At 51.6% G+C, this 26,228-nt stretch overlaps 1 protein-coding gene across 2 annotated transcripts in view; it reads left to right on the forward strand.

The window, feature by feature from the left end:
* The window catches only part of LOC109887472 (globoside alpha-1,3-N-acetylgalactosaminyltransferase 1), a 77,685-nt gene that overhangs the window by 30,729 nt on the left and 20,728 nt on the right, over positions 1-26,228 (forward strand). For both annotated transcript variants that reach the window (XM_031808601.1, XM_031808602.1), the window contains exons 2-6: positions 14,317-14,371; positions 14,501-14,536; positions 17,274-17,306; positions 18,167-18,202; positions 18,872-19,006. In XM_031808601.1, the coding sequence (XP_031664461.1) occupies positions 14,317-14,371; positions 14,501-14,536; positions 17,274-17,306; positions 18,167-18,202; positions 18,872-19,006 (295 nt within the window). The remainder of the gene's footprint in view (positions 1-14,316; positions 14,372-14,500; positions 14,537-17,273; positions 17,307-18,166; positions 18,203-18,871; positions 19,007-26,228) is intronic.

Consider the following 26,228-nt stretch of genomic DNA (forward strand, 5'->3'; position numbering starts at 1 on the left):
CTCTCCCCACCTCTCTCCCTATTACACTCTCCCCACCTCTCTCCCTATTACACTCTCCCCACCTCTCTCCCTATTACACTCTCCCAACCTCTCTCCCTATTACACTCTCCCCACCTCTCTCCCTATTACACTCTCCCCACCTCTCTCCCTATTACACTCTCCCCACCTCTCTCCCTATTACACTCTCCCCACCTCTCTCCCTATTACACTCTCCCCCACCTCTCTCCCTATTACACTCTCCCCACCTCTCTCCCCACCTCTCCCCACCTCTCTCCCTATTACACTCTCCCCACCTCTCTCCCCACCTCTCTCCCTATTACACTCTCCCCACCTCTTTCCCTATTACACTCTCCCCACCCCCTTCTCCCCGTCCTCTCTCCCCACCTCTCTCCCCACCTCTCTCCCTATTACACTCTCCCCACCTCTCTCCCTATTACACTCTCCCCACCTCTTCTCCCCACCTCTCTCCCTATTACACTCTCCCCACCTCTCTCCCTATTACACTCTCCCCACCTCTTTCCCTATTACACTCTCCCCTCCTCTCTCCCCACCTCTCTCCCCTCCTCTCTCCCCACCTCTCTCCCCTCCTCTCTCCCCACCTCTCTCCCTATTACACTCTCCCCACCTCTTTCCCTATTACACTCTCACCTCTCTCCCCACCTCTCTCCCTATTACACTCTCACCTCTCTCCCCCACCTCTCTCCCCTCCTCTCTCCCCACCTCTCTCCCTATTACACTCTCCCCACCTCTCTCCCTATTACACTCTCACCTCTCTCCCCAACTCTCTCCCTATTACACTCTCCCCACCTCTCTCCCCACCTCTCTTCCCACCTCTCTCCCCATTACACTCTCCCCACCTCTTTCCCCTATTACACTCTCACACCTCTCTCCCCACCTCTCTCCCTATTACACTCTCCCCACCTCTCTTCCCACCTCTCTCCCCACCTCTCTCACTATTACACTCTCCTCAACTCTTCCCTATTACACTCTCACACCTCTCTCCCCACCTCTCTCCCCACCTATTACACTCTCCTCACCTCTCTCCCTATTACACTCTCCCCTCCTCTCTCCCCACCTCTCTCCCTATTACACTCTCCCCATCTCTCTCCCTATTACACTCTCACCTCTCTCCCCACCTCTTTCCCTATTACACTCCCCACCTCTCTTCCCACCTCTCTCCCCACCTCTCTCATTATTACACTCTCCCCACCTCTTTCCCTATTACACTCTCACACCTCTCTCCCCACCTCTCTCCCCACCTATTACACTCTCCCCACCTCTCTCCCTATTACACTCTCCCCACCTCTCTCCCTATTACACTCTCCCCCACCTCTCTCCCCACCTCTCTCCCCATTACACTCTCCCCACCTCTCTCCCCACCTCTCTCCCTATTACACTCTCCCCACCTCTCTCCCCATCTCTCTCCCCACCTCTCTCACTATTACACTCTCCCCACCTCTTCCCTATTACACTCTCCCATCTCTCTCCCCACCCTCTCTCCCTATTACACTGTCCCCACCTCTCTCCCCATCTCTCTCTCCCCACCTCTCTCACTATTACACTCTCCCCACCTCTTTCCCTATTACACTCTCCCACCTCTCTCCCCACCTCTCTCCCTATTACACTCTCCCCACCTCTCCCTATTACACCCGTCCCCACCTCTCTCCACCACCTCTCTCACTATTACACTCTCCCCACCTCTTTCCCTATTACACTCTCACACCTCTCTCCCCACCTCTTCTCCCTATTACACTCTCCCCACCTCTCTCCCCACCTCTCTCACTATTACACTCTCCCCACCTCTCTCACTATTACACTCTCCCCACCTCTTTCCCTATTACACTCTCACACCTCTCTCCCTATTACACTCTCACACCTCTCTCCCTATTACACTCTCCCCACCTCTCTCCCTATTACACTCTCCCCACCTCTCTCCCCACCTCTTTCCCTATTACACTCTCACACCTCTCTCCCCACCTCTCTCCCTATTACACTCTCCCCACCTCTTTCCCTATTACACTCTCCCCACCTCTTTCCCTATTACACTCTCCCCCACCTCTCTCCCCACCTCTCTCCCTATTACACTCTCCCCACCTCTCTCCCCACCTCTCTCACTATTACACTCTCCCCACCTCTTTCCCTATTACACTCTCACACCTCTCTCCCCCACCTCTCTCCCTATTACACTCTCCCCACCTCTCTCCCCACCTCTCTCACTATTACACTCTCCCCACCTCTCTCACTATTACACTCTCCCCACCTCTCTCACTATTACACTCTCCCCACCTCTTCACTATTACACTCTCCCCACCTCTTCCCTTATTACACTCTCACACCTCTCTCCCTATTACACTCTCACACCTCTCTCCCTATTACACTCTCCCCCACCTCTCCCTATTACACTCTTCCCCACCTCTCTCCCCACCTCTTTCCCTATTACACTCTCACACCTCTCTCCCCACCTCTCTCCCTATTACACTCTCCCCACCTCTTTCCCTATTACACTCTCCCCACCTCTTTCCCTATTACACTCTCCCCACCTCTCTCCCCACCTCTCTCCCTATTACACTCTCCCCACCTCTCTCCCCACCTCTTTCCCTATTACACTCTTCCCCACCTCTCTCCCCACCTCTTTCCCTATTACACTCTTCCCACCTCTCTCCCCACCTCTTTCCCTATTACACTCTCCCCACCTCTTTCCCTATTACACTCTCCCACCTCTCTCGCCCACCTCTTCCTATTACACTTCTCCCCACCTCTTTCCCTATTACACTCTCACACCTCTCTCCCTATTACACTCTCACACCTCTCTCCCTATTACACTCTCCCCACCTCTCTCCCTATACACTCTCCCCACCTCTTCTCCCCACCTCTTTCCCTATTACACTTCTCACACCTCTCTCCCCCACCTCTCTCCTATTACACTCTCCCCCACCTCTTTCCCTATTACACTCTCCCCACCTCTTTCCCTATTTACACTCTCCCCACCTCTCTCCCCACCTCTCTCCCTATTACACTCTCCCCACCTCTCTCCCCACCTCTCTCACTATTACACTCTCCCCACCTCTTTCCCTATTACACTCTCACACCTCTCTCCCCACCTCCTCCCTATTACACTCTCCCCACCTCTCTCCCCACCTCTCTCACTATTTACACTCTCCCCACCTCTCTCACTATTACACTCTCCCCACCTCTTTCACTATTACACTCTCCCCACCCTTTTCCCTATATTACACTCACACACCTCTCTCCCTATTACACTCTCACACCTCTCTCCCTATTACACTCTCACACCTCTCTCCCTATTACACTCTCCCACCTCTCTCCCTATTACACTCTCCCCACCTCTCTCCCTATTACACTCTCCCCACCTCTCTCCCCACCTCTCTCCCTATTACCACTCTCCCCACCTCTCTCCCTATTACACTCTCCCCACCTCTTTCCCTATTACACTCTCCCCTCCTCTCTCCCCACCTCTCTCCCCTCCTCTCTCCCCACCTCTCTCCCTCCTCTCTCCCCACCTCTCTCCTATTACACTCTCCCCACCTCTCTCCCCACCTCTCTCCCTATTACACTCTCCCCACCTCTTTCCCTATTACACTCTCACCTCTCTCCCCACCTCTCTCCCTATTACCACTCTCCCCACCTCTCTCCCCACTCTCTCCCTATTACACTCTCTCCCCACCTCTCTCCCTATTACACTCTCACCTCTCTCCCAACTCTCTCCCTATTACACTCTCCCCACCTCTCTCCCCACCTCTCTTCCCACCTCTCTCCCCATTACACTCTCCCCACCTCTTTCCCTATTACACTCTCACACCTCTCTCCCCACCTCTCTCCCTATTACACTCTCCCCACCTCTCTTCCCACCTCTCTCCCCACCTCTCTCACTATTACACTCTCCTCAACTCTTTCCCTATTACACTCTCACACCTCTCTCCCCACCTCTCTCCNCTCCCCACCTCTTTCCCTATTACACTCTCCCCACCTCTTTCCCTATTACACTCTTCCCACCTCTCTCCCCACCTCTTTCCCTATTACACTCTCCCCACCTCATTCCCTATTACACTCTCACACCTCTCTCCACACATCTCTCCCCACCTATCTCCCTATTACACTCTCCCCACCTTTCTCCCAACCTCTCTCCCCACCTCTCTCCCTATTACACTCTCCCCACCTCTCTCCCCACCTCTTTCCCTATTACACTCTCACACCTCTCTCCCACTCTCTCCCTTTTACACTCTCACACCTCTCCCCACTACACTCCCCCACCTCTCTTCCCCACCTCTCTCCCCACCTCTCTCCCTTTTACACTCTCACACCTCTCTCCCCCACTACACTCCCCCACCTCTCTCCCACCTCTTTCCCTATTTACACTCTCCCACCTCTCTCCCCACCCTCTCTCCCTTTTTACACTCTCAAACCTCTCTCCCCACTACACTCTCCCACCTCTCTCCCCACCTCTCTCCCTTTTACACTCTCAAAACCTCTCCTCCTCACCTCTCTCCCTATTACACTCTCCCCACCTCTCTCCCCACCTCTCTCACTTTTACACTCTCCCCACCTCTTTCCCTATTACACTCTTACACCTCTCTCCCCACCTCTCTCCCTATTACACTCTTCCCCCACCTTCTCACTATACACTCTCCCCACCTCTTTCCCTATACACTCTCAGACACCTCTCCCCACCGTCTCTCCCCACCTCTCTCCCTATACACTCTACCACCTCTCTCACTTTTACACTCTCCCCACGTCTTTCCCTATTACACTCTCACACCTCTCTCCCCACCCTCTCTCCCTATTACACTCTCCCCACCTCTCTCACTATTACACTCTCCCCACGTCTTTCCCTATTACACTCTCACACCCTCTCTCCCCACCTCTCTCCCTCTTACACTCTTCCCCCAACCTCTCTCCCCACCTCTCTCCCTCTTACACTCTCCCCACCTCTCTCCCCACCTCTTTCCCTATTACACTCTTCCCCACCTCTTTCCCTATTACCACTCTCCCCACCTCTCTCCCCACCTCTTTCCCTATTGCACTCTTCCCACCTCTCTCCCCACCTCTTTCCCTATTACACTCTTTCCCACCTCTCTCCCCACCTCTTTCCCTATTACACTCTCCCCACCTCTCTCCCCACCTCTTTCCCTATTACACTCTTCCCACCTCTCTCCTACCTCTTTCCCTATTACACTCTCCCCACCTCTTTCCCTATTACACTCTCACACCTCTCTCCACACCTCTCTCCCCACCTCTCTCCCTATTACTCTCCCCACCTCTCTCCCCACCTCTTTCCCTATTACACTCTCACACCTCTCTCCCCACCTCTCTCCCTTTTACACTCTCACCACCTCTCTCCCCACTACACTCCCCCACCTCTCTCCCCAACTCTTTCCCTATTACACTCTCACACCTCTCTCCCCACCTCTCTCCCTTTTACACTCTCACACCCTCTCTCCCCACTACACTCCCCCACCTCTCTCCCCACCTCTTTCCCTATTACACTCTCACACCTCTCTCCCCACCTCTCTCCCTTTTACACTCTCACACCTCTCTCCCCACTACACTCCCCCACCTCTCTCCCCACCTCTCTCCCTTTTACACTCTCACACCTCTCTCCCCACTACACTCCCCCACCTCTTTCCCTATTACACTCTCCCACCTCTCTCCCCACCTCTCTCCCTTTTACACTCTCAAACCTCTCTCCCCACTACACTCCCCCACCTCTCTCCCCACCTCTCTCCCTTTACACTCTCAAACCTCTCTCCCCACCTCTCTCCCTTTTACACTCTCAAACCTCTCTCCCCACCTCTCTCCCCACCTCTTTCCCTATTACACTCTCACACCACTCTCCCCACCTCTTTCCCTTTTACACTCTCACACCTCTCTCCCCATCTCTCTCCCTATTACTCTCACACCTCTCTCCCCACCTCTCTCCCTATTACACTCTCACACCTCTCTCCCCACCTCTTTCCCTTTTACACTCTCACACCTCTCTCCCCATCTCTCTCCCCACCTCTTTCCCTATTACACTCTCCCACCTCTCTCTCCACTACACTCTCACACCTCTCTCCCCACCTCTTTCCCTATTACACTCTCACACCTCTCTCCCCACCTCTCTCCCTTTACACTCTCACACCTCTCTCCCCACTACACTCCCCCACCTCTCTCCCCACCTCTTTCCCTATTACACTCTCACACCTCTCTCCCCACTACACTCCCCCACCTCTCTCCCCACCTCTTTCCCTATTACACTCTCCCACCTCTCTCCCCACCTCTCTCCCTTTTACACTCTCAAAACCTCTCTCCCCACTACACTCCCCCACCTCTCTCCCCACCTCTCTCCCTATTACTCTCCCACCTCTCTCCCCACCTCTCTCCCTTTTACACTCTCAAACCTCTCTCCCCACCTCTCTCCCTTTTACACTCTCAAACCTCTCTCCCCACCTCTCTCCCCACCTCTCTCCCTTTTACACTCTCAAACCTCTCTCCCCCACCTCTCTCCCTTTTACACTCTCAAACCTCTCTCCCCACCTCTCTCCCCACCTCTTTCCCTATTACACTCTCACACCACTCTCCCCACCTCTCTCCCTATTACTCTCACACCTCTCTCCCCACCTCTCTCCCTATTACACTCTCACACCTCTCTCCCCACCTCTTTCCCTTTTACACTCTCACACCTCTCTCCCCATCTCTCTCCCCACCTCTTTCCCTATTACACTCTCACACCACTCTCCCCACCTCTCTCCCTATTACTCTCACACCTCTCTCCCCACCTCTCTCCCTATTACACTCTCACACCTCTCTCCCCACCTCTCTCCCTATTACACTCTCACACCTCTCTCCCCACCTCTTTCCCTTTTACACTCTCAAACCTCTCTCCCCACCTCTCTCCCTTTTACACTCTCAAACCTCTCTCCCCACCTCTCTCCCCACCTCTTTCCCTATTACACTCTCACACCACTCTCCCCACCTCTCTCCCTATTACTCTCACACCTCTCTCCCCACCTCTCTCTTCACTACACTCTCACACCTCTCTCCCCACCTCTTTCCCTATTACACTCTCACACCTCTCTCCCCACCTCTCTCCCTTTTACACTCTCACACCTCTCTCCCCACCTCTCTCTTCACTACACTCTCACACCTCTCTCCCCACCTCTTTCCCTATTACACTCTCACACCTCTCTCCCCACCTCTTTCCCTTTTACACTCTCATACCTCTCTCCCCATCTCTCTCCCCACCTCTTTCCCTTTTACACTCTCACACCTCTCTCCCCACCTCCTTCCCTATTACACTCTCCCACCTCTCTCCCCACCTCTCTCCCCACCTCTCCCTATTACACTCTCCCCACCTCTCTCCCTATTACTCTCCCACCTCTCTCCCCACCTCTCTCCCTTTTACACTCTCAAACCTCTCTCCCCACCTCTCTCCCTTTTACACTCTCAAACCTCTCTCCCCACCTCTCTCCCCACCTCTTTCCCTATTACACTCTCACACCACTCTCCCCACCTCTCTCCCTATTACTCTCACACCTCTCTCCCCACCTCTCTCCCTATTACTCTCACACCTCTCTCCCCACCTCTTTCCCTTTTACACTCTCACACCTCTCTCCCCACCTCTTTCCCTATTACACTCTCCCACCTCTCTCCCCACCTCTCTCCCCACCTCTCTCCCTATTACACTCTCCCACCTCTCTCCCTATTACACTCTCCCACCTCTCTCTCCACTACACTCTCCCACCTCTCTCCCTATTACTCTCACACCTCTCTCCCCACCTCTTTCCCTTTTACACTCTCACACCTCTCTCCCCACCTCTCTCCCTCATACACTCTCCCACCTCTCTCCCCACCTCTCTCCCCACCTCTCTCCCTATTACACTCTCCCACCTCTCTCCCCACCTCTCTCCCTATTACACTCTCCCACCTCTCTCCCCACCTCTCTCCCTATTACACTCTCACCACCTCTCTCCCCACCTCTCTCCCCACCTCTTTCCCTACCTCTTTCCCTATTACACTCTCCCACCTCTCTCCCCACCTCTCTCCCCACCTCTCTCCCTATTACACTCTCCCACCTCTCTCCCCACTACACTCTCCCACCTCTCTCCCCACCTCTCTCTCCATTACACTCTACCACCTCTCTCCCCACCTCTCTCCCACCTCTCTCCCCACCTCTCTCCCCACCTCTCTCCCTTTTACACTCTCAAACCTCTCTCCCCACTACACTCCCCCACCTCTCTCCCCACCTCTCTCCCTTTTACCACTCTCAAACCTCTCTCCCCACCTCTCTCCCTTTTACACTCTCAAACCTCTCTCCCCACCTCTCTCCCCACCTCTTTCCCTATTACACTCTCACACCACTCTCCCCAACCTCTTTCCCTTTTACACTCTCACACCTCTCTCCCCATCTCTCTCCCTATTACTCTCACACCTCTCTCCCCACCTCTCTCCCTATTACACTCTCACACCTCTCTCCCCACCTCTTTCCCTTTTACACTCTCACACCTCTCTCCCCATCTCTCTCCCCACCTCTTTCCCTATTACACTCTCCCACCTCTCTCTCCACTACACTCTCACACCTCTCTCCCCACCTCTTTCCCTATTACACTCTCACACCTCTCTCCCCACCTCTCTCCCTTTTACACTCTCACACCTCTCTCCCCACTACACTCCCCCACCCTCTCTCCCCACCTCTTTCCCTATTACACTCTCACACCCTCTCTCCCCACTACACTCCCCCACCTCTCTCCCCACCTCTTTCCCTATTACCACTCTCCCACCTCTCTCCCCACCTCTCTCCCTTTTACACTCTCAAACCTCTCTCCCCACTACACTCCCCCACCTCTCTCCCCACCTCTCTCCCTATTACTCTCCCACCTCTCTCCCCACCTCTCTCCCCTTTTACACTCTCAAACCTCTCTCCCCAACCTCTCTCCCTTTTACACTCTCAAACCCTCTCTCCCCACCTCTCTCCCCACCTCTCTCCCTTTTACACTCTCAAACCTCTCTCCCCACCTCTCTCCCTTTTACACTCTCAAACCTCTCTCCCCACCTCTCTCCCCCACCTCTTTCCCTATACACTCTCACACCACTTCTCCCCACCTCTCTCCCTATTACTCTCACACCTCTCTCCCCACCTCTCTCCCTATTACACTCTCACACCTCTCTCCCCACCTCTTTCCCTTTTACACTCTCACACCTCTCTCCCCATCTCTCTCCCCACCTCTTTCCCTATTACACTCTCACACCACTCTCCCCACCTCTCTCCCTATTACTCTCACACCTCTCTCCCCACCTCTCTCCCTATTACACTCTCACACCTCTCTCCCCACCTCTCTCCCTATTACACTCTCACACCTCTCTCCCCACCTCTTTCCCTTTTACACTCTCAAACCTCTCTCCCCACCTCTCTCCCTTTTACACTCTCAAACCTCTCTCCCCACCTCTCTCCCCACCTCTTTCCCTATTACACTCTCACACCACTCTCCCCACCTCTCTCCCTATTACTCTCACACCTCTCTCCCCACCTCTCTCTTCACTACACTCTCACACCTCTCTCCCCACCTCTTTCCCTATTACACTCTCACACCTCTCTCCCCACCTCTCTCCCTTTTACACTCTCACACCTCTCTCCCCACCTCTCTCTTCACTACACTCTCACACCTCTCTCCCCACCTCTTTCCCTATTACACTCTCACACCTCTCTCCCCACCCTCTTTCCCTTTACACTCTCATACCTCTCTCCCCATCTCTCTCCCCACCTCTTTCCCTTTTACACTCTCACACCTCTCTCCCCACCTCCTTCCCTATTACACTCTCCCACCTCTCTCCCCACCTCTCTCCCCACCTCTCCCTATTACACTCTCCCCACCTCTCTCCCTATTACTCTCCCACCTCTCTCCCCACCTCTCTCCCTTTTACACTCTCAAACCTCTCTCCCCACCTCTCTCCCTTTTACACTCTCAAACCTCTCTCCCCACCTCTCTCCCCACCTCTTTCCCTATTACACTCTCACACCACTCTCCCCACCTCTCTCCCTATTACTCTCACACCTCTCTCCCCACCTCTCTCCCTATTACTCTCACACCTCTCTCCCCACCTCTTTCCCTTTTACACTCTCACACCTCTCTCCCCACCTCTTTCCCTATTACACTCTCCCACCTCTCTCCCCACCTCTCTCCCCACCTCTCTCCCTATTACACTCTCCCACCTCTCTCCCTATTACACTCTCCCACCTCTCTCTCCACTACACTCTCCCCCTCTCTCCCTATTACTCTCACACCTCTCTCCCCACCTCTTTCCCTTTTACACTCTCACACCTCTCTCCCCACCTCTCTCCCTAATACACTCTCCCACCTCTCTCCCCACCTCTCTCCCCACCTCTCTCCCTATTACACTCTCCCACCTCTCTCCCCACCTCTCTCCCTATTACACTCTCCCACCTCTCTCCCCACCTCTCTCCCTATTACACTCTCACACCTCTCTCCCCACCTCTCTCCCCACCTCTTTCCCTACCTCTTTCCCTATTACACTCTCCCACCTCTCTCCCCACCTCTCTCCCCACCTCTCTCCCTATTACACTCTCCCACCTCTCTCCCCACTACACTCTCCCACCTCTCTCCCCACCTCTCTCTCCATTACACTCTACCACCTCTCTCCCCACCTCTCTCCCACCTCTCTCCCCACCTCTCTCCCCACCTGTCTCCCTATTACACTCTCCCACCTCTCTCCCCACTACACTCTCCCACCTCTCTCCCCACCTCTCTCCCCATTACACTCTACCACCTCTCTCCCCACCTCTCTCCCCACCTCTCTCCCACCTCTCTCCCCACCTCTCTCCCCACCTCTCTCCCTTCTCTCTCCCCACCTCTCTCCCTATTACACTCTCCCACCTCTCTCCCCACTACACTCTCCCACCTCTCTCCCCACCTCTCTCCCCATTACACTCTACCACCTCTCTCCCCACCTCTCTCCCCATTACACTCTACCACCTCTCTCCCCACCTCTCTCCCCATTACACTCTACCACCTCTCTCCCCACCTCTCTCCCCATTACACTCTACCACCTCTCTCCCCACCTCTCTCCCCATTACACTCTACCACCTCTCTCCCCACCTCTCTCCCCACCTCTCTCCCTATTACACTCTCCCACCTCTCTCCCCCCCTCTCCCCATTACACTCTCCCACCACCTCTCTCCCCACCTCTTTCCCTATTACACTCTCCCACCTCTCTCCCTATTACACTCTCCCACCTCTCTCCCCACCTCTCTCCCCATTACACTCTACCACCTCTCCCCACCTCTCTCCCCATTACACTCTACCACCTCTCTCCCCACCTCTCTCCCCACCTCTCTCCCACCTCTCTCCCCACCTCTCTCCCTATTACACTCTCCCACCTCTCTCCCCACTACACTCTCCCACCTCTCTCCCCACCTCTCTCCCCACCTCTCTCTCCCACCTCTCTCCCCACCTCTCTCTCCCACCTCTCTCCCACCTCTCTCCCCACCTCTCTCCCACCTCTCTCCCCACCTCTCTCCCTTCTCTCTCCCCACCTCTCTCCCTATTACACTCTCCCACCTCTCTCCCCACTACACTCTCCCACCTCTCTCCCCACCTCTCTCCCCATTACACTCTACCACCTCTCTCCCCACCTCTCTCCCCATTACACTCTACCACCTCTCTCCCCACCTCTCTCCCCACCTCTCTCCCTATTACACTCTCCCACCTCTCTCCCCACTACACTCTCCCACCTCTCTCCCCCCCTCTCCCCATTACACTCTCCCACCTCTCTCCCCACCTCTTTCCCTATTACACTCTCCCACCTCTCCCTATTACACTCTCCCACCTCTCTCCCCACCTCTCTCCCCATTACACTCTCACACCTCTCTCCCCACCTCTCTCCCTATTACACTCTCCCCACCTCTCTCCCTATTACACTCTCACACCTCTCTCCCCACCTCTCTCCATATTACACTCTCCCCACCTCTCTCCCCACCTCTCTCCCTATTACACTCTCCCCATCTCTTTCCCTATTACACTCTCCCCACCTCTCTCCCTATTACACTCTCACACCTCTCTCCCCACCTCTCTCCATATTACACTCTCCCCACCTCTCTCCCCACCTCTCTCCCTATTACACTCTCCCCACCTCTCTCCCTATTACACTCTCCCCACCTCTCTCCCCACCTCTCTCCCTATTACACTCTCCCACCTCTCTCCCCACCTCTCTCCCTATTACACTCTCCCACCTCTCTCCCCACCTCTCTCCCTATTACACTCTCCCACCTCTCTCCCCACCTCTCTCCCTATTACACTCTCCCCCACCCTCTCTCCCCACCTCTCTCCCTATTACACTCTCCCACCTCTCTCCCCACCTCTCTCCCCACCTCTCTCCCTATTACACTCTCCCACCTCTCTCCCCACCTCTCTCCCTATTACACTCTCCCACCTCTCTCCCCACCTCTCTCCCTATTACACTCTCCCACCTCTCTCCCCACCTCTCTCCCTATTACACTCTCCCACCTCTCTCCCCACCTCTCTCCCTATTACACTCTCCCACCTCTCTCCCCACCTCTCTCCCTATTACACTCTCCCACCTCTCTCCCCACCTCTCTCCCTATTACACTCTCCCACCTCTCTCCCCACCTCTCTCCCTATTACACTCTCCCCACCTCTCTCCCTATTACACTCTCACACCTCTCTCCCCACCTCTCTCCCTATTACACTCTCCCCATCTCTTTCCCTATTACACTCTCCCCACCTCTCTCCTTATTACACTCTCACACCTCTCTCCCCACCTCTCTCCATATTACACTCTCCCCACCTCTCTCCCCACCTCTCTCCCTATTACACTCTCCCCATCTCTTTACCAATCCTGGTCCATGTGAGAGTGTAATAGGGAAACACAGTGTATAATTGTAATACAAACATACAGACAAAGCATCATTCAAAGACTGGAATTTGATACTCTTGGTATTGGATATGACTGAAAAAGACCTGAACCGCACCTTTATTTGCCAAGGTAGAGCACATGATCAGTAAATATATTCAATGTACAATGCTGCAATGTGGGGATCTCATGGTAATAACAATATGTATAGGATCTTTCTCCGGAACATGAAATTTGTTCGGACCTCAAGTTCTTCGAGGTGGAAGGAATTGCTTTGTTCTCTATGAAGATTTACTCTGCCTCTTATACTATGTGGCCATGTGGCAGGGTCTTCTCAGGAATTTATGACCTCTGACCACAGCAGCCTAGTTGAAGGAGGCAAGGGGGAGGCAGGGAGAGGGGGGTGGGGTTTGCTATACCCAAAGAGGCCAACGTCGTAACACTGGGGACAGCAAGGAGTCATCAGGCCAGGTAGTCCTGAGGCATGGTCCTAGGGCTCAGGTCCTCTGAGAGAGAGAAAGAAAGAGAGAATTGGAGAGAGCATACTTAAATTCACACAGGACACCGGATAGGACAGGAGAAGTACTCCAGATATAACAAACTGACCCTAGCCCCCGACACATAAACTACTGCAGCATAAATACTGGAGGCTGAGACAGGAGGGGTCGGGAGACACTGTGGCCCCGTCCGACGACACCCCTGGACAGGGCCAACCAGAGGGTGCAACAGGAATCTGTGTGTGACCTCACCTTGTGTCCACACTAAGTGGCTGCAAAACTGAAATACTGAAAAACATGAACAGACACACGAGGACAAACAATATAACGTAGTTATAGAAATTATGAAGTGTCTTACATGTCTCCATGGTGGGCCCTCTTCCCTGTTCTTTGAAGGTGGAAGGAGCCACAGTTATACACCTGAGCCTGTTTACTGCACAACACAATCCATCAATCAAATTGATACATGAATGTGTAGGTGTCTAATCGTTCTACAAAAGAAAAATCTAAATGGTTGACCGTTAAAATAGCCTGTTTTTGTACAGACATCACACCTTTACCTAAACAGCCCCCTCACCTGAGAAGGGAGAGGAACTTGGAATTGAATAACTGATCCCATTTCCGTCCCATGCAGCAGGTGCATATCTTTACGAAGCCTATTCAACTAGCCTGTTTAATATTGATACTCGGGGTGTGAATGTTTGTTACCACTATTATCAATATTACCAGGTTAGTTCATCAGTTTTGTAACAATATGCAAAAGGTGAAAGTATCTCTTTCTTTTTTTTGTATTTAAAAAAAAAGATATTGATGTCAGATCTATTATGTGTCTGCACATCAAATACACAGATATGATGACATTTACATAAACTAATCTAAGTTTACAGTACATGTTATTTTGCAGAAATATGACTTTTACTTCTTTTTTTCCCAGGACGTGAACATTTCCAATTTTCTTTAGTACTGGCTGGGGGAATGACGATCTGCTGGTAAGGACATCTGACAAGTGTGGGATCTTTTTGTTGTTGTTTGATAGTATTGTCATATATTATCTTATATTATCATCATTTATTGTTGTTATTGATTTTATATAATTGTATATTCTCCTCTCAACAAAGGCTCGTCTTCTCATACTGTGCATCCGTGTCTCTCACGTAAGAAAACATTGTATTGTCTCATGCTGGTTGAAAGCTGTACTGTACGGTGTGGCTGAGGCTGGGTTAAAGGGGAAACTGGCTTGATGCTGTCCTGTACGGTGTGGCTGAGGCTGGGTTAAATGGGAAACTGGCTTGATGCTGTACTGTACGGTGTGGCTGAGGCTGGGTTAAAGAGGAAACTGGCTTGATGCTGTACTGTACGGTGTGGCTGAGGCTGGGTTAAAGGGGAAACTGGCTTGATGCTGTACTGTACGGTGTGGCTGAGGCTGGGTTAAAGAGGAAACTGGCTTGATGCTGTACTGTACAGTGTGGCTGAGGCTGGGTTAAAGAGGAAACTGGCTTGATGCTGTACTGTACGGTGTGGCTGAGGCTGGGTTAAATGGGAAACTGGCTTGATGCTGTACTGTACAGTGTGGCTGAGGCTGGGTTAAATGGGAAACTGGCTTGATGCTGTACTGTACAGTGTGGCTGAGGCTGGGTTAAAGGGGAAACTGGCTTGATGCTGTACTGTACGGTGTGGCTGAGGCTGGGTTAAATGGGAAACTGGCTTGATGCTGTTCTGTACAGTGTGGCTGAGGCTGGGTTAAATGGGAAACTGGCTTGATGCTGTACTGTACAGTGTGGCTGAGGCTGGGTTAAAGGGGAAACTGGCTTGATGCTGTACTGTACGGTGTGGCTGAGGCTGGGTTAATAGGGAAACTGGCTTGATGCTGTACGGTGTGCCTGAGGCTGGGTTAAATGGGAAACTGGCTTGATGCTGTCCTGTACGGTGTGGCTGAGGCTGGGTTAAAGAGGAAACTGGCTTGATGCTGTACTGTACGGTGTGGCTGAGGCTGGGTTAAAGGGGAAACTGGCTTGATGCTGTACTGTACGGTGTGGCTGAGGCTGGGTTAAATGGGAAACTGGCTTGATGCTGTCCTGTACGGTGTGGCTGAGGCTGGGTTAAATGGGAAACTGGCTTGATGCTGTCCTGTACGGTGTGGCTGAGGCTGGGTTAAATGGGAAACTGGCTTGATGCTGTCCTGTACGATGTGGCTGAGGCTGGGTTAAATGGGAAACTGGCTTGATGCTGTCCTGTACGGTGTGGCTGAGGCTGGGTTAAATGGGAAACTGGCTTGATGCTGTCCTGGACGGTGTGGCTGAGGCTGGGTTAAATGGGAAACTGGCTTGATGCTGTCCTGTACGGTGTGGCTGAGGCTGGGTTAATAGGGAAACTGGCTTGATGCTGTCCTGTACGGTGTGGCTGAGGCTGGGTTAATAGGGAAACTGGCTTGATGCTGTCCTGTACGGTGTGGCTGAGGCTGGGTTAATAGGGAAACTGGCTTGATGCTGTGTTTGTCTTATTTGTGTAGTGAACAGGATAAACAGTTTTTTTTTCTGGCCTCTTCCCAGAATTCTGTGTTTGGTTTCCACAATTCCATTGTTTGGCAGGTTCTTTATGATTGGATGACGTGTAAGGTGATCCTGCGGTGTTGTGAATATACCCAATTGTCACCCGATTACTTATGTACTGCACTCCTTTACTAAATAGGGACAGGATGGTATTTGGGACAGTCCTTTACTAAATAGGGACAGGATGGTATTTGGGACACTCCTTTACTAAATAGGGACAGGATGGTATTTTGGACAGTACTTTACTAAATAGGGACAGGATGGTATTTGGGACAGTCCTTTACTAAATAGGGACAGGATGGTATTTGGGACAGTACTTTACTAAATAGGGGCAGGATGGTATTTGGGACACTCCTTTACTAAATAGGGACAGGATGGTATTTGGGACACTCCTTTACTAAATAGGGACAGGATGGTATTTGGGACACTACTTAGTGGTGGACCTGTGTGGCTGAGTTGGTTGAACACGGCACTTGCAAAACCAAGGATTGTGGGTTTGATTCTCTCCACACATATGAAAAATGTATGCATGCTGTGGTGGTTAATTTCTTTACTATCAAATGAGGAGAGACAAACTTGTCACATGTCAGTTATACTTAAACTAAATCTTTATTCACTTATTAATAAGGGAGCAGGTCAATACAACACATATAAAGTGAATTGATTGAGTGCTCTAAGATAATGATGGCTAGTCGGCGAATCCCCCTCAGATGATTCGTTGAGACAAAAGTCCAAATGTATTTTATAGCCAAGATACACCACCTTCAGTCTACATGACAAACAACAGATGTATGGAATGGGTCACAAGATTAAGATTAGTATGAAAGATAGTTATATTTCACAGCAGACAGTATCTGCTTTAAAAACAGTTATCTTTGTGTAGAGACCAAGGTCTGGCCCCGCGTCATCTCTCCCTGGTACCTTACAGAACAGAAACATTAACTCGTGCTCTGGAATGCTGCATCTTCAAAGACATCGTAAATCTTCCAGAGGCCCATGCTCAGTAGAACACAGATGAGCGTTCTAACAACCCCTTTATTCTGTTGCATAAAACAACAATTTTATTCAATCATTGCATTATAACAATTTTGTAATTTCCACTATAATGCAAATGAACTGGATACTACACTCAGGTGTTTCTGCTTGGACAGGTGCTTAGACGGGTATCAAATGAACTGGATACTCCACTCAGGTGTTTCTGCTTGGACAGGTGCTTAGACGGGTATCAAATGAACTGGATACTCCACTCAGGTGTTTCTGCTTGGACGGGTGCTTAGACAGGTATCAAATGTAAGATCATTATCTCTGTTTACATCTCACTCTTTTCCTTCTCATCTGTCAGCCAGGTGAATCGCCAGGTTGTGCTGAATCACAGGTGAGCGAGTACATGTGGGTATCCGTACTACACTGGTGTGGCAGCTATCTGCTAAGTTTGGTGGAGGAGGAATAATGGTCTGGGGCTGTTTTTCTTGGTTCCGGCCCCTTAGTTCCAGTGAAGGGAAATCTTAACGCTACAGCATACAATGACATTCTAGATGATTCTGTGCTTCCAACTTTGTGGCAACAGTTTGGGGAAAGCCCTTTCCTGTTTCAGCTTGACAGTGCCCCCATACACAAAGCGAGGTCCATACAGAAATTGTTTGTCGAGTTCGGTGTGAAAGAACTTGACTGGCCTGCACAGAGCCCTGACCTCAACCCCATTGAACACCTTTGGGATCAATTGGAATGCCGACTGCAAGCCAGGCTTAATCGCCCAACAGTGTCCAACCACAATAATGCTCTTGTGGCTGAATGGAAGGAAGTTCCCGCAGCGATGTTCCAACATCGAGTGGAGGCTGTTATAGCAGCAAAGGGGGAACCAACTCCATATTAATGCCCATGATTTTGGAATGAGATGTTCGACGAGCTTATGCATGTGCATCCTTTTGGAGGGGTTGGGTTAAAAGTGGAAGTCAAATTTTGGTGGACCTTGTGTGCAATTGACCAATAAAGTGATCTTTTACTATTGATATCTACATGCATGTTTCAAATAATGAATCAACCAAGTGTAGCCTGGTCCCAGATCAGTTTGTGCTACCATGCCACCACCTTTTTGATTCCCGAACATGAAGGAGTGACATGATGTCACAAACAAACTGGTAACCCAAGCAAGTCTTAGCCTTGAACAAAATACATGATTATGTCAGTATCAGTCTGTTTCTGCTGAAAGTTTAAGCTGCTCCCACTGTTTTTCAGATTACAGCGTAAGCAAGCCAAACTGATGGAACCGGTGTAAGTGGCAACAAAATGCAGATAACAGAATTTCAATAGAGGTTTATTCTTTTGTTCTACTCTATATGCCATTATACCATTATGGTCAACGCGTTCTATGCAGTACATACCTATAAATGTCTCATAGTAACGTCTGTTTATCTTGACAATTATCTAGCTGATTATGTTCTGAAAATAAAAATGTGCGTTATTATTTATTATTATTTATTATTTATTATTATTATTATTCAGGAGGACTGAAGTGCAGACCCTGTGGCTGGTAAAAAAAAGTTGTTATTTTTCATTTTTCTTTTTCCTTCTCCCTTTCTCCTTCTCCTTTCTCGTTATTCCATCCACTTTCTCCTACTTCCTTCTCTTTATTTTTTCTTCTATCTTCTTCCTCCTACTTTCTGGTTCCTCTTCCATCTCCTTTCTCCTACTTTCTACTTCCTCTTCCATCTCCTTTCTCCTACTTTCTACTCCTTCTTTCTACTTTCTTCTTCTTTGTTCTCATTCTTCCTTCTCTGTTCTCCTTCTCTTTCCTTCTTCCTCTTTCTTCTTCTCTGTTCTCCTTCTCTTTCCTTCTTCCTCTTTCTTCTTCGTTCTCCTTCTTCCTTCTCCTTCCTTTCCCCTTCCTCTCTCATTCTTCCTTCTTCCTTCTTCCTTTCTCCTCCTTTTCTCCTTCCTCAGGAGGACTGACGTGTTGACTGTAACCCCGTGGCTGGCTCCTATAGTCTGGGAAGGGACTTTTGACCCCCAGGTCATAGACGAGGCCTTTATGTCACAAAACCTCACCATCGCTACCACTGTGTTCGCTGTAGGGAGGTAAGTCACAGACTCCATGTGTAGTAACCTGTTGCAAAGGAAGTGGGTTTACACCACTTCCTGTGTGCATGTGCCGCCTTTTATGCACATTTTGCAGCCTCTTGGTCCCACAAGAAATGTCCGTGTTATTCAAAACCTTATCATGGGGAGACTATTAGACTATAAGGATGTCTTACTGCTTAATGAGTATCGTTCCTCCCTGATTTGGCTCATAGCGAGGCTCAAACTCAGAACCTCTGCCTCACAAACACACGTGACCACACTACGCGACCACACTACGCGACCACCCTACGCGACCACCCTACGTGACCACGCTACGACAGGTAGCCTACTGGTTAAAGCGTCGGGCCAGTAACTCGAAAGGTTGCTGGATCGAATCCCCGAGCTGACAAGGTAAAATTCTCTCGTTCTTTACAAGGCGGGTAACCCTCTGTTTCCCGGGTGCTGAAGAAGGAGAGCCCCCCCCCCCCCCCCACACTTCCTGATTCAGAGGATTTGGGTTAAATGCGGAAGACACATTTCAGTTGAATACATTCTTACTTACTTCCTTTATTGTCCCCATGGGGAGATGTTGTTGCAGTGTCATGTACACATTTAAAGTTGCGTTTAAATACAAAACAAAATTGACAATACAACTTTTATAACAGTTACGCACCAATAAAAATAATAATAGTAAGAAATAAGACATTAAACATGAAATAAAAAATAAGAAAAGTCAGGAACAGCCAATGGGAACAGTAGCCTGCTGGCCTTATGGAGTCAATGGGGAACAGTAGCCTGCTGGCCTTATGGAGTCAATGGGAACAGTAGCCTGCTGGCCTTATGGAGTCAATGGGAACAGTAGCCTGCTGGCCTTATGGAGTCAATGGGAACAGTAGCCTGCTGGCCTTATGGAGTCAATGGGAACAGTAGCCTGCTGGCCTTATGGAGTCAATGGGAACAGTAGCCTGCTGGCCTTATGGAGTCAATGGGGAACAGTAGCCTGCTGGCCTTATGGAGTCAATGGGAACAGTCGCCTGCTGGCCTTATGGAGTCAATGGGAACAGTCGCCTGCTGGCCTTATGGAGTCAATGGGAACAGTAGCCTGCTGGCCTTATGGAGTCAATGGGGAACAGTAGCCTGCTGGCCTTATGGAGTCAATGGGAACAGTAGCCTGCTGGCCTTATGGAGTCAATGGGAACAGTAGCCTGCTGGCCTTATGGAGTCAATGGGGAACAGTAGCCCTGCTGGCCTTATGGAGTCAATGGGAACAGTAGCCTGCTGGCCTTATGGAGCAATGGGAACAGTAGCCTGCTGGCCTTATGGAGTCAATGGGAAACAGTAGCCTGCGGCCTTATGGAGTCAATGGGAACAGTAGCCTGCTGGCCTTATGGAGTCAATGGGAACAGTAGCCTGCTGGCCTTATGGAGTCAATGGGAACAGTAGCCTGCTGGCCTTATGGAGTCAATGGGAACAGTAGCCTGCTGGCCTTATGGAGTCAATGGGAACAGTAGCCTGCTGGCCTTATGGAGTCAATGGGAACAGTAGCTGCTGGCCTTACGGAGTCAATGGGAACAGTAGCCTGCTGGCCATCTCATGGAGTCAATGGGAACAGTAGCCTGCTTGGCCTTATGGAGTCAATGGGAAACGTAGCCTGCTGGCCTTACGGAGTCAATGGGAACAGTAGCCTGCTGGGCCTTATGGAGTCAATGGGAACAGTAGCCTGCTGGCCTTATGGAGTCAATGGGAAACAGTAGCCTGCTGGCCTTATGGAGTCAATGGGAACAGTAGCCTGCTGGCCTTATGGAGTCAATGGGAACAGTAGCCTGCTGGCCTTATGGAGTCAATGGGAACAGTAGCCTGCTGGCCTTATGGAGTCAAATGGGAACCAGTAGCCTGCTGGCCTTATGGAGTCAATGGGAACAGTAGGCCTGCTGGCCTATGGAGTCAATGGGAAACAGTAGCCTGCTGGCCTTATGGAGTCAATGGGAACAGTAGGCCTGCTGGCCTTATGGAGTCCATGGGACAGTAGGCCTGCTGGGCCTTATGGAGTCAATGGGAAACAGTAGCCTGCTGCCTTATGGAGTCAATGGGGAAACAGTAGCCGGCTGGCCTTATGGAGTCCAATGGGAAACAGGAGTCCTGCTGCCTATGGAGTCAATGGGAACAGTCGCCTGCTGGCCTTATGGAGTCAATGGGCACAGTAGCCTGCTGGCCTTATGGAGTCAATGGGAACAAGTATGCCTGCTGGCCTTATGGAGTCAATGGGAACAGTAGCCTGCTGGCCTATGGAGTCAATGGGAACAGTAGCCTGCTGGCCCTTATGGAGTCCAATGGGAACAGTAAGCCTGCTAGGCCTATGGAGTCCAATGGGAACAGTAGCCTGCTGGCCTTATGGAGTCAATGGGAACAGTAGCCTGCTGGCCTTATGGAGTCAATGGGAACAGTAGCCGCTGGCCTTATGGAGTCAATGGGAACAGTAGCCTGCTGGCCTTATGTGAGTCAATGGGAACAGTAGCCTGCTGGCCTTATGGAGTCAATGGGAACAGAGCCTGCTGGCCTTATGGAGTCAATGGGAACAGTAGCCTGCTGGCCTTATGGAGTCAATGGAACAGTAAGCCTGCCTGGCCTTATGGAGTCAATGGAACAGTAGCCTGCTGGCCTTATGGAGTCAATGGGAACATGTATGGCCTGCTGCCTTACGAGGCCATTGGGAACAGTAGCCTGTTGCGGCCTTACGGAGTCCAATGGGAACAGTAGCCTGCTGGCCTTAATGGAGTCAATGGGAAACAGTACCCTGCTGGCCTTACTGGAGTCAATGGGAACAGTAGCCTGCCTGGCCTTATGGGAGTCAATTGGGAACAGTAGCCCCTGCTGGCCTTATGGAGTCAAATGGGAACAGTAGCCTGCTGGGCCTTATGGAGTCAATGGGAAACAGTAGCCTGCTTGGCCCTTACGGAGTCAATGGGACATAAGCATCTGGCCCTTAGAGTCATGGATCAGTAGCCCTGCTGGCCTTACTGGAGTGCCAATTCGGGAACAGTAGCCTGCTGGCCTTACGGAGTCAATGGGAACAGTAGCCTGCGGGCCTTATGGAGTCAATGGGAACAGTAGCCTGCTGGCCTTATGGAGTCAATGGGAACAGTAGCCTGCTGGCCCTTATGGAGTCAATGGGAACAGTAGCCTTCTGGCCTATGGAGTCAATGGGAACAGTAGCCTGCTGGCCTTATGGCGTCAAGGGAAACAGTAGCCTGCCTGGCCTTACTGGAGTCAATGGGAACAGTAGCCTCTGCCTTATGGAGTCATGGGAACAGTAGCCTGCTGGCCTTATGGAAGTCAATGGGAACAGTAGCCTGCTGGCCTTATGGAGTCAATGGAAACAGTAGCCTGCTGGCCTTATGGAGTCAATGGAACAGTAGCCTGCTGGCCTTATGGAGTCAATGGGAACAGTAGCCTGCTGGCCCTTACACGGAGTCCAATGGGAAACAGTAGCCCTGCTGGCCTTATGGAGTCATGGGAACAGTCGCCCTTGCTGGCCTTATGTGAGTCAATGGAACAGTCGCATGCTGGGCCCTTATGGAGTACAATGGAACAGTAGCCTGCTGGCCTTATGGAGTCAATGGGAACAGTAGCCTGCTTGCCTTATGAGTCAATGGGAACAGTAGCCTGCTTGGCCTTATGGAGTCAATGGGAACAGTCGCCGGCTGCCTTATGGAGTCAATGGGAAACAGTAGCCCTGCTGGCCTTACGGAGTCAATGGGAACAGTAGCCTGCTGGCCTTATGGAGTCAATGGGAACAGTAGCCTGCTGCCTTACGGAGTCAATGGGAACAGTAGCCTGCTGGCCATTGTATGGAGTCATATGGGAACAGTAGCCTGCTGGCCTTATGGAGGTCAATGGGGAACAGTAGCCTGCTGGCCTTATGGAGTCCAATGGGAACAGTAGCCTGCTGCTTATGGAGTCAATGGGAACAGTAGCCTGCTGGCCTTATGGAGTCAATGGGAACAGTAGCCTGCTGGCCTTACGGAGTCAATGGGAACAGTAGCCTGCTGGCCTTATGGAGTCAATGGGAACAGTAGCCTGCTGGCCTTATGGAGTCCATGGAACAGTAGCCTGCTGGCCTTATGGAGGTCCATGGGAACAGTAGCCTGCTGGCCTTATGGAGTCAATGGGAACAGTAGCCTGCTGGCCTTATGGAGTCAATGGGAACAGTAGCCTGCTGGCCTTATGGATTCAATGGGAACAGTAGCCTGCTGGCCTTATGGAGTCAATGGGAACAGTAGCCTGCTGGCCTTACGGAGTCAATGGGAACAGTAGCCTGCTGGCCTTATGGAGTCAATGGGAACAGTAGCCTGCTGGCCTTATGGAGTCAATGGGAACAGTAGCCTGCTGGCCTTACGGAGTCAATGGGGAACAGTAGCCTGCTGGCCCTTACGGAGTCAATGGGAACAGTAGCCTGCTGGCCTTATGAGTCATGGGAACAGTAGCCTGCTGGCCTTACGAGGTCAATGGGAACAGTAGCCTGCTGGCCTTACTGGAGTCAATGGGAAACGAGCCTGCTGGCCTTATGGAAGTCAATGGGAACAGTAGCCTGCTGCCTTATGAGTCAATGGGAACAGTAGCCTGCTGGCCTTATGGAGTCAATGGGAACAGTAGCCTGCTGGCCTTAATGGAGTCAATGGGAACAGTAGCCTGCTGGCCTTATGGAGTCAATGGGAACAGTAGCCTGCTGGCCTTATGGAGTCAATGGGAACAGTAGCCTGCTGGCCTTACGGAGCCAATGGGAACAGTAGCCTGCTGGCCTTATGGAGTCAATGGGAACAGTAGCCTGCTGGCCCTTATCGGAGTCAATGGGAACAGTAGCCTGCTGGCCTTACGGAGTCAATGGGAACAGTAGCCTGCTGGCCTTACGGAGCCAATGGGAACAGTCGCCTGCTGGCCTTATGGAGTCAATGGGAAAGAGTAGCTGCTGGCCTTATGGAGTCAATGGGAACAAGTAGCCTGCCTGGCCTTACGAGTCAATGGGAAACAGTAGCCTGCTGGCCTTACGCGAGCCAATGGGAACAGTGCCTGCTGCCTTATGGAGTCAATGGGAACAGTAGCCTGCTGGCCTTACGGATGATTATCTCTGCTTGAGTCAATGGGAACAGTAGCCTGCTGGCTTATGGAGTCAATGGGAACAGTAGCCTGCTGGCCTTATGGAGTCAATGGGAACAGTAGCCTGCTGGCCTTACGGAGTCAATGGGAACAGTAGCCTGCTGGCCTTACGGAGTCAATGGGAACAGTAGCCTGCTGGCCTTACGGAAGTCAATGGAACAGTAGCCTGCTGGCCTTAGGAGTCAATGGAACAGTAGCCTGCTGGCCTTATGGAGTCAATGGGAACAGTAGCCTGCTGGCCTTATGGAAGGTAGTCAATGGGAACAGTAGCCTGCTGGCCTTACGGAGTCAATGGGAACAGTAGCCTGCTGGCCTTACGGAGTCAATGGGAACAGTAGCCTGCTGGCCTTATGGAGTCAATGGGGAACAGTAGCCTGCTGGCCTTATGGAGTCAATGGGAACAGTAGCCTGCTGGCCTTATGGAGTCAATGGGAACAGTTAGCCTGCTGGCCTTATGGAGTCAATGGGAAAAGTAGCCTGCTGGCCTTATGGAGTCAATGGGAACAGTAGCCTGCCTGGCCTTAGGAGTCACTGGGGAACAGTAGCCTGGCTGGCCTTATGGAGTCAATGGGAACAGTAGCCTGCTGGCCTTATGGAGTCAATGGAACAGTACGCCTGCTGGCCTTATGGAGTCAATGGGAACAGTAGCCTGCTGGCCTTATGGAGTCAATGGGAACAGTAGCCTGCTGGCCTTATGGAGTCAATGGGAACAGTAGCCTGCTGGCCTTATGGAGTCAATGGGAACAGTAGCCTGCTGGCCTTATGGAGTCATGGGAACAGTAGCCTGCTGGCCTTATGGAGTCAATGGAACAGTAGCCTGCTGGCCTTATGGAGTCAATGGGAACAGTAGCCTGCTGGCCTTATGGAGTCAATGGGAACAGTAGCCTGCTGGCCTTATGGAGTCAATGGGAACAGTAGCCTGCTGGCCTTATGGAGTCAATGGGAACAGTAGCCTGCTGCCTTATGGAGTCAATGGGAACAGTAGCCTGCTGGCCTTATGGAGTCAATGGGAACAGTAGCCTGCTGGCCTTATGGAGTCAATGGGAACAGTAGCCTGCTGGCCTTATGGAGTCAATGGGAACAGTAGCCTGCTGGCCTTATGGAGTCAATGGGAACAGTAGCCTGCTGCCTTATGGAGGTCAATGGGAACAGTAGCCTGCTGGCCTTATGGAGTCAATGGGAACAGTAGCCTGCTGGCCTTATGGAGTCAATGGGAACAGTAGCCTGCTGGCCTTATGGAGTCATGGGAACAGTAGCTGCTGGCCTTATGAGTCAATGGGAACAGTAGCCTGCTGGCTTACTGGAGTCCCAATGGGAACAGTAGCCCTGCTGGCCTTAACGGAGTCAATGGGAAAAGTAGCCTGCTGGCCTACTGAGCCAATGGGATAACAGTAGACCTGACTGGCCTTATGGAGTCAATGGAACAGTAGCCCTGCTGGCCTTATGGAGTCATGGGGAACAGTAGCCTGCTGGCCTTATGGAGTCAATGGGAACAGTAGCCTGCTGGCCTTATGGAGTCAATGGGAACAGTAGCCTGCTGGCCTTATGGAGTCAATGGGAACAGTAGCCTGCTGGCCTTATGGAGTCAATGGGAACAGTAGCCTGCTGGCCTTATGGAGTCAATGGGAACAGTAGCCTGCTGGCCTTATGGAGTCAATGGGAACAGTAGCCTGCTGGCCTTATGGAGTCAATGGGAACAGTAGCCTGCTGGCCTTATGGAGTCAATGGGAACAGTAGCCTGCTGGCCTTATGGAGTCAATGGGAACAGTAGCCTGCTGGCCTTATGGAGTCAATGGGAACAGTAGCCTGCTGGCCTTATGGAGTCAATGGGAACAGTAGCCTGCTGGCCTTATGGAGTCAATGGGAACAGTAGCCTGCTGGCCTTATGGAGTCAATGGGAACAGTAGCCTGCTGGCCTTATGGAGTCAATGGGAACAGTAGCCTGCTGGCCTTATGGAGTCAATGGGAACAGTAGCCTGCTGGCCTTATGGAGTCAATGGGAACAGTAGCCTGCTGGCCTTATGGAGTCAATGGGAACAGTAGCCTGCTGGCCTTATGGAGTCAATGGGAACAGTAGCCTGCTGGC

Source organism: Oncorhynchus kisutch, linkage group LG28, assembly GCF_002021735.2.
Source record: "Oncorhynchus kisutch isolate 150728-3 linkage group LG28, Okis_V2, whole genome shotgun sequence".
Classification (NCBI taxonomy): domain Eukaryota; kingdom Metazoa; phylum Chordata; class Actinopteri; order Salmoniformes; family Salmonidae; genus Oncorhynchus; species Oncorhynchus kisutch.